Source organism: Fundulus heteroclitus, unplaced genomic scaffold (assembly GCF_011125445.2).
Source record: "Fundulus heteroclitus isolate FHET01 unplaced genomic scaffold, MU-UCD_Fhet_4.1 scaffold_158, whole genome shotgun sequence".
Classification (NCBI taxonomy): domain Eukaryota; kingdom Metazoa; phylum Chordata; class Actinopteri; order Cyprinodontiformes; family Fundulidae; genus Fundulus; species Fundulus heteroclitus.
In genome coordinates, this window is record NW_023396570.1 from 425,599 (window position 1) to 435,221 (window position 9,623).

Sequence of the window (9,623 nt, forward strand, 5' to 3'; positions counted from 1 at the left end):
TAACCACAGATCTAGACTGGTTTTGATGAACGTCTTTATAAAAGTTTGTTTGTCATTAAATGGCAGCTTTGCGTGTTGACTGTCTTTGTGTGTGCAAGTGCATTTTGGGATTTGTAGTCCTGTCTGTAGTCCTACTGTATTGGTAAACCTTTAAGACATGAATGTTGTGGTGCTCTGGCCTTCAGACTGATGGGAGGTCTTTAAAGTATTAACGATTTAATGTTAAAAGCAGCAGCTTCTTCTTCTTCTTCTTCTTCCATCAGGTTTGTTTGGTTAATAACCAACAGTTTAATAAATTAACTCTGACCTCTCTGCTCTGTTTCTCTCCTACAGATCCAACAAACATCACAGCAGAACCTGGACAGAACATCATTCTGCCATGTAGAACTCCTGACAGTGACCCTGTTATTGTCATAGAGTGGAGCAGAACTGATCTGGGGTCAGAAAATGTTCTTCTCTACAGAAATAACCAGTTTGATCTAGAACACCAGCATCCATCCTTTAAGAACCGGGTGGATCTACAGGAGGGACAGATTAAGGCAGGAGACGTGTCTCTGGTTCTGAAGAACGTCTCCACTGATGACAGAGGAACATATGAGTGTCTAGTTATCCAGACGGTAACAAACAGCAGGAGGCAGACGGTTCTCTTGATAAACCTGGATGTAGTTCCTCCTCCAGGTGAGTTGTTGTCTTTTAGTCTCTAAATCAGAGTTTCCAGCAGCTGCCTGGTCGTTGATGTCAGAGTAAAACATCCAGAAGGTCCAGAAACTCGTTTATCTGAGAGCTCAGACTATTTTAACCATTTGTTAGGAAAAGTCCTGGTTTTGTCCTCCAGAGAGAGAGATAAGTTTAAATGTAATGTATCACCATGGTAACAGATTCTACCGGTCTTTGCCTCCTGAACCAGTCACATGTCATGAGTTTCTATCATTACCTCTGAACATGTAATGTGATTTTTAGTGGAGTGGGAGGGGGCTGTGGATGAGTGCATGGAGTAGTTGTCTTATAATGGGAATGTTGTGAGTTTGATTCCAGCTTCCCCATTTAATATGTAGATGTGCCCCTGGACAAGGCACTTAACCCAAAGTGTCCTACTGATCTGCGTATAGGTGTATGAAGGTCAAAATACACCAAATCCTCAGATCCGTTCGATGCAACGGTAAATTGCGTTGTAGAAATTAGATCTGCTCTAAGTTAAAGGCGCCAAAGTAGACTGACTTGGAGTTTTCCTCCATAGCTCCAACCAAGGTAGACCCTGGCTGTATTTTAGTCAGAGCTTCTCAGCATTTTGATGGGAAATCAATGAGTCAGACAGGAAAATCAACACTTTGACAAAGTAAAACACGTCTATTTGGGGAAAATACAAAATAAAATCTCCAAACCGCAAGGTTAACAGAATGCAATATCCAGCCTGGTTCATACTAAAAAACAAGGGCTGGGGTGGTCAGGGCTACTAGTAAAAGCTAAATAAACTAAGTGAATGCTAAGCAAGTAAATCCCTAACCTGAGAAATCAATAGAGGGACCCCAAAACTCTTCCAACTCACTACCGAGGCAGAAGACGAGCTGCTCTTATACCCTGTAGTGGCAGAGATGCTGACATGTCAGTTTCTCCAAGTGATGTCACAAAAACCTTTGAACCAATAGAAATACTGATTCTAAATTCAATCCAAGACACTTGTTGAACCTTAGGATGGCACCACACTGAAAGTTTTCAACAAATATGCAGTAAATTGTAGAAATTATGACCAGGATGTGTAGACTGTACTATATGGCAACCTTGTTAACAGTTTATTAGCAAAATAAAATAATTTCGGGTGAGCTACCCTTTAAAAAGTGATTTAGTTTTTCCTGGGTGTTCCATGGACAGCTACATGGGAGAACACAGTGCACCCTTCAGTCCTGACTGCAAACTCTGTGTTGGATTGTTTTGGTCTGGGTAAAGAAGCAGCCGATCATACGACTCACCACTCCTCGCCCGTTTGCCTTGATTGGCAGGAGAAGTGATTCTGCTGATAAGTGTCATTATGAAATAAAAGATTACTTTAAAAATTAACATTTGGTAACACAAACTGATTCTATTAAATAAAAATGCCTCAACAATAATTCTGTATATTGTGAACAAATTAATGTGAAATACATTTTATATTATTACACACATTGTTCAAGAATGAAAAATACTTCTTAAAAATTTGATTATTTTTTTAAGCATTCAGTTATTTTACAATTTCGTTGTAACTTTGTATATTTATCTCTTATTTATTCCAGTAGATAATTATTTCATAATGTTTTATTAATACAATTTTGAGCAGTTTGGCATTTCATATTCAGACAGAACGATGACAGCGTTGGGACTGTAGGACTTTGCTGATGGAAGAATTTGGAGGGAGCTTGTCTAGCTAGCTCAAGTCAGCCATCGCCACGGAGTCTGCTCTTATTTTGTTCCAGACTCAACTACTATAATGAGATTAAAAATAATTATACATAATAATATAAATATAATATTTCATGCCTTATTCCACAGGCATACAATTATTATAATAAAGTGGAATCCTGGGTCCAGCAGGATTATAGCGATATAAATACAGTTTAGCTCTGGTAAAATCTGGCTCATTGCTGTAAATGATCCACAGCAGAGATACAAATTATCGATTTAATGAGTTCATCTAAAGTTGATTGTTCTTATCGATGGACTAACGAATGATTAATGCGCAGCCATTTTCTCTAGTATCAAGTTAGTCTTTCCATTACATGGAGGGCTAATTTGTTTACACTGTGCTGGATTTAAAACAAGGAACGTCATTATATTTAAGTTTATTGTGCCACCTGTATTAAATACTGACTGAATAAACAGAAACTGAGGTTTTCTCACACATTATTAAACTTGGACATATTTATAGAATACAACTAAACAGGATTCTATTAAGTTACTGGATAGAAACCAATAAGTTGAATAGAATAAAATATATGGAACACTTCTCATCAACACAAAGTCCTTTACCATAAACTGAGCAAATTTGGCATCATGTCTTTTTCTGACACGTTACAATTTTTCGGATAATGCCCTCTACTTCTCTGTAATCACATCGTTGCCTTCTGTACATCAGAGGGTTTTGGTTGAGGAACTGACTCTGCTCCGCCATGCAGCCCGGCTGACTGGAAGCTATTTAGCTGACATGTTAAGGAGCTTGTTGAAGGGTTTATTTAAGAACAGAATCACATAAAGAGCATTTTGCATCCTCAATAAACAGTAAAAAAGTAACCCTACACTGGACTCCATTTGCATCCGCCATTACTTTTTTTTCTCTTACTACTACGGTCTGGTTCCACTTTAGAATGACCGACAGCGCCCTCTTCTGGATACGGGCAATACTACAACACTGAAAGAAGGTCTAACGTTATCAGGTAATCGGATGGAACAAATTTTAAGCTAATTGACCAATTATTGGCAATTAACTGTAAGTCAATTATTTGTTTGCATCACTAATCCATAGTTTAGGGAACTTTCATGTATCTAAATAATAAGGATAAGATCATCTCATGGACAGCAAAATGGCACCAGCAATGCACAGTTCTTCCTGGTTTCCCTCTGTAATTCTGGAGCCAGTTCAAAAATTATTTCTCTGGGCAGTCTGAACTGGTTAATAGGTCATCCATCATCATGTGACTGCAGGTTTTGGTGTTTGGTTGTTTGGTATTATTGATCAAATAGTTGCTGTGGCTGCCACACATTTTCATGTCAGGTCAAACGTTTGTGTGGATTTTCAGTCTGTTATGCAATGTTCATTTTTATACATCCTGAGTTGTACGCTTACTTTATACCCCTTTATACCTTTATACACCAGGACTGCATGTCTTCTTGCAGAGGATAACATTTCTATACTTTTTCTGGTTAAAACATCTCCACCATAATAACACAACCATAGAAAAAAGGGCAAATATGTTGCATCCCGTCTTGAGGCTGTAGACGGTAATATTTACTCCTTGGTTCATGTTGGTCAGTATGAATTATCATTTATTGATATAAGTCGTACCTGACTATAAGTTGTAGGATCGACCAAACTATGGAAAAAAGGACTTGTAGTCCAAAAAAAATATGTTTTTTGTTAAAACAATATAATTCTTATGAGATATAAATACACATATACTAGTGGCTACTGGTCTGTCGTGATGAACTGTTCAGTTGAACATGAAAGATTAAACAGCAGTTGGTGGTGATCCTTCATTACTGGTTTAGCAAAGGCTACTGTTAAAATGATAACAATGACAATAACGCTGTTCTAGGCGGTATTTTGAGCAAATAAACGGAGCTGAAACGTCCCGTCTGATGAACACTGAATGGTAAACTCACTAAAAGTAACATAAATAATAGAAACAGTAAAAGTATGAGGTTTTACTCAATGTCGCTGCTAGCAGCAAAATCATTAATGCCGAGGTCGGCTACCATCCTGTTACACCAACTTTCTGACTCGTAATACCGACTTTAGGGTCCATTCCAGTTAAATCTTCCGACTCGGAGGTCGAGAACTCCGACTACCGAGGATAAATGGAACGCACCGCTTGTCTTCATCCCGCTCCTCCTTCTTCCGTATCTAACAGCGAGGTCAGATATCGGAGTGTCAGAGCTGTAAATATTTTCTTTATTAGAGGCTTTGTTAGGAACAGCTAATCTAGTGAGGTTTAGAGCGCCGAATTAAACTGATTTTGTCTTGTTGAGTTAAAATCATATTATTGATTTAAGGTAAATACATGAAACTTTGTGACAGTATAAACCAGGAAATGGATCATTTAGCGACGACCTCGCTGCTGTTGAAACTGACTTCCATCTTCTTCATCTCGTCTGCCTCTGCAGGTGAAGTATCGCTGGAAAAATGTTTGGTTCAAAGAGATTTTGTTCTTAGACACGGAGATTAGTTGTTGATGGAAACCATCCTTGTCCTCATCAATGGTCTTTGTCGCTGTCTGCTGGTGGCGCCATTGCAGCTAAATATGTCGGTCACAATGAGAGAAGAAAGAGGAACAGATAAAACTGAAGAAGAGCAGGAATTTGATCCATCTGAAGAAAATCACTTTTTAACCACAGATTTAGACTGGTTTTGATGAACGTCTTCATAAAAAGTTTGTCATCAAATGCTAGCTTTACGTACTTAACTGTCTTTGTATGTGCAAGTCATTCTGGGATTTGTAGTCCTTTCTGTAGTCCTACTGTATTGGTACCTTTAACACTGATGGGAGGTCTTTAAAGTCTCAACAATTTAATGTTAAAAGCAGCAGCTTCTTCTTCTTCTTCCATCAGGTTTGTTTGGTCAATAACCAACAGTTTAATCAATGACCTCTGACCTCTCTGCTCTGCTTCTCTCCTACAGACCCAGCAAACATCACAGCAGAACCTGGACAGAATGTCACTCTGCCATGTAGAGCTCCTGACATTAAACCTGTTATTGCTGTAGAGTGGAGCAGAAAAGATCTGGGGTCAGAATATGTTCTTCTCTACAGAAATAACCAGTCTGATCTAGAACACCAGCATCCATCCTTTAAGAACCGGGTGGATCTGCAGGAGGAACAGATCAAGGATGGAGACGTGTCTCTGGTTCTGAAGAACGTCTCTACTGATGACAGAGGAACATATGAGTGTCTAGTTATCCAGACGGTAACAAACCACAACAGAGAGACGGTTCTCTACATAAACCTGGATGTAGTTCCTCCTCCAGGTGAGTTGTTGCCTTTTAGTCTCTAGATCAGAGTTGACATTAGAGTGAAACATCCAGAAGGTCCATAAACTAGTTTATCTGAGAGCTCAGAGTATTTTAACTCTGCGTTTTCTACTCTAAAAAGAGAATTCTCTTCAGTTTAATGCAGTTATTGATGGACATGTGACTTTGTCCATATTGGTGATCGAAAAACTCGTTATTTGAGATAATCCACTGATCTGACCCTCCTCGCGCTTCCCTTTCCCGTGTCCCCATGCTCTCCACGGTTCTGCGCTCGCTTCTCGCGCTCACCTCATTTATAAGTTAAGCCAAACTTCTCCAGGAACACTAATAAAATACTTTGGAATCAGTGAGTTCTGCTTCACTACCTCAGACTCATTGATGTGACGCCTCCTGTCAATCAATCATGGAAGCTCGTCTCTAACTGACCAATCAGAGTTTTCAATTTGTCCCAAAGTGAAACTGTTCTTACCTGCAGAAGCTGCTCACCTTTCCCTCTGACAACATCACAAGATGTTACATTACAAACTTGATTACATTACAGACCTGTTGATTCGTTCCAGCATAAATTTACGACTCAGAGGTCAGACACTTTCAGAGGTGAAATAAGTTCTGTGTGTTTTATGGACCTGATGACGTTAAACTGAGGCTATCCGGCTGAATCTGACAGTCTGACTCTCTGCAGGATGAGGATCTAAGGTCAGGTTCTCCTGGAAGAGACGAGTGTCTCTAATTATGCTGATGAAGCGGTTCTCTGCCTATCTGCCTGTAGAAAGGGACCAGTGCTGAGGCCATTACTGACTTCATGTTTTTTTTGTTGCTTGTTTGACCGTTGGCATTTATTAATAGTTTTAAAGCTCTGCCAACAAATAAATAATAGCTGGGAGTAACAGCCCACCCAGTAGGTCAGAAAATAACTCCTCAGGTAAATCCACACATAGTTCTGCTATAAAATTTAAAGTCTGTGAAAGTGAAACCATGTGGTAGAGCAGTTCAGCCCAGCCAGGAGAAACCCAGTTTGTAGAGGAAAAGCCTGTTACCATGGTGATATACTCAGTTTACATTTTCTCTGTTTTTAAAAAGTAAATCCAGAATTTCTCCAAACTCAGAGTTTTCCCACCAACAACTTTTCTAGAAAGCTCCTCTGGTCAGAGGTTTTCTGATGATGATGAGACTCTGTAGGAAGCAGCTGGCCTTAGTGCAGCTTTCAGAGAGTAGAGGATGTTCTCAGTCCCCTCTGACCTCACTGATGAGATTTATCTGGTTCTGTTCTACAGGGGAGCCTGATGACGGGAGCAAACGTGGATCTGATGGATAGAGGGCTGGAGTGTTTGTTGGAGTTGTTGTACCTGCCATAATTATAATTGTTGCCTATAGTTGCTATTTTTCTTAAAAGAAAATCAAATCTAGACCTGCTTCCTGGAGCAGCAGCTGGACCTCAGCAGAGTTTAATGGCTCAGCTGGTCCAGATCTGCTCTAAAAGCCGTTCCAGGCTGGACTTGTTGCCTCGTTATTCTGTAAAGCTTAGACCTGAATGTCAGGATCCTGTTACAGTATTGTTACTTTTAGAAGTTTCTGTATTTAAACCTCCAAATGTGTCCTGATTTCATCTTCATCATCACTGAACACATCTGCCTGATGGGTCTGATGCCTTATTTCACTCTGCAGAACCGCTGCGGCTCACTGTGCAGCTCTAGTTGCCTTCAGCAGCAGCTAACTGGTTATTATCTGACTTCATGCTGAGGAGAACTTCAGGTCTCAGGGCCGACCCGCTGGTTCCTTTGGTTCTCTTGTTAATGGATCAGATGGCTGCTTTATTCACTGCTGAATGTTGTTTTAACAGAAACGTCTCATTCAGGTTGTTAAATGTTACGCTTGCCTTAAAATTGATTAAATTGTTATTTATGAACCATTTCTGATGTCTTTAATTTCAAAACGACCGTTAAATAGTGACAATTTCTACAGTGTGGAGATGGTGGTGAGTGAACAGTAAACATAATCTTTATTAAAGTAAATATTTCCTGAGCTTTATCTGCGAGGTTTGGATTTATTTATTTTTTTCAGGTTTTTGATTCATGTTTTCCAACTATAATCATGTCATCACCTCCAACATTTAGAAAATGAGAAACCTTGAAGTTATTTCAGGTTTCTGAGCCTTCATCAGCTGTGTATGACGTTCCTTTAATTTCCTAATTATATATCAAACGTTATTTCCTGCTGTTCAGAGGCATTTATGGAGCCATTCTAAATATGAAAAACACTTCAGTCTCCATTTTAAACATGATGTAAGCAGATGTTAGTTTCTGGGTTGGAGTGAAGAGAAAAAGATCATGGAGTCGGATGAAATGTTTAGTTTTAATAAATAGTTCATGTTTCTCTATAACATCTTTACTTATTTGAATGAGTTGTTGCATTCTCTGAACACAGTTTGACATTGACCAGGATAAAATAACTAAACAATGACAAGTTATTCCTCAAATGAAACATTTATTTAAAAAACAGAACATTATTTACATTTGATACATGGATTAATGACTTATCTGCTATTCTTAAAGTTTTTATAGCTGCACTTGATTCTGTTGAAGGCAGGTTTTATATTTCTAGGAGTCATCTTATTAAAGTAAACATTATTTTATAAGTTGAATTTTACTTTTCATTTCAGGCTCTTTGTTGGAATAACTTGCTAATTAATTATAACACAGTTGATTCCCTTATTACTACCAAATTTTCTTTAAAATCAATCCCACATCTTCAGCTGATTTCACCGTTCAGCTGAAATCAGTGTAGATGATGCACAGCAGGCCTTTAATAAAGTGACACACAATTCTAGATATTTATATTTATAAAAAGGCGTAATAATGAACAAACTCACCTCTTCTCTGGAGGAAACTAAAGTTTCCACATGAGTTGATGGAAATGTTTCTCAGAGCTTCATCCTTCAGAACAAGTTGAAGGAGAAATTCCTGATTCAAAGGAACTCCTTATTAACCTGACCCTAGCCAGCTGTATTTCGCTCCCGCCTAGCTCCACTCACATACATCTGGGACATCTCCATAGGAATTGCCTTTACAGAAGGCGGGCCTTATCAAAACTCCTTGCATATGATTGGAATAAGCCACTTGTCTGTCATCTTTTATCGACGTGCTATTTCAACCACTCACACCGAAGCTAACCCGTGATGCTGATGATAGCGACGCATGTTTATTGACAGTGAGCTGACAGGAAGAGGGGGGAAGACAGGCGGCAAAGCGCGCGGAGTCGATTCTGGGCCCCGACCGCGTTGAGGACTAAAGGCCTCCTAATATGGTTCATAACCGCTCCGCCCACGGACGCGCCCCGGAAAACAAAACTTGCCAAAATCCGGTCGGGAGAAGGGCGAAAACATGGTTTCCACCAACAAAAAGCCTTCAGAGGCGTTTCTCTGATGTTCTTTTAATGAAACAATATTAGGTAGATTGGACAACACGGAAGAAATAGCAGCATCAATGTTAACGCTTGCTTCCTCGACAAGCCGCCATTGCTATCAAAACAGTCTCACGTCACGGTCGCGTCTCCACTACGTCACATCTATGAAACTCCAGCCCTGCGTCCTGATTGGCCAGACAATAAAATTGGTTGAAGAAATCACTCTCTATGGGCGGTGTCCCAGATGGATGTGAGTGGAGCTAGGCGGAGCGACATGCAGCTGGCAAGGGTCAGGTTAAACCTTATATGGTCAACGTATAAATATATACACACAGACTTCCTGATGCAGCGGTAATGACGCTCTGAGCAGTTAGCTTCAACATTTTGATGAATAAACTCAATTCAACAGTTTATCCACCAAGTCACTGAGATCATGATGTTGTCTCTGCAGGTTTGTGTAATCTGGTGAATTCTGAGACTTTGTCTCATTAAAAAGTTCATTATGGTA

General features: G+C 39.5%; 1 protein-coding gene across 1 annotated transcript in view; it reads left to right on the forward strand.

The window, feature by feature from the left end:
• The window catches only part of LOC105922150 (immunoglobulin superfamily member 10-like), a 45,221-nt gene extending 38,146 nt beyond the window's left edge, over positions 1-7,075 (forward strand). The window contains exons 4-6 of the mRNA XM_036129337.1: positions 334-678; positions 5,366-5,710; positions 6,988-7,075. Of these exons, the coding sequence (XP_035985230.1) occupies positions 334-678; positions 5,366-5,710; positions 6,988-7,028 (731 nt within the window). The 3' untranslated portion in view covers positions 7,029-7,075. The remainder of the gene's footprint in view (positions 1-333; positions 679-5,365; positions 5,711-6,987) is intronic.
• Positions 7,076-9,623: the final 2,548 nt, after the last annotated feature.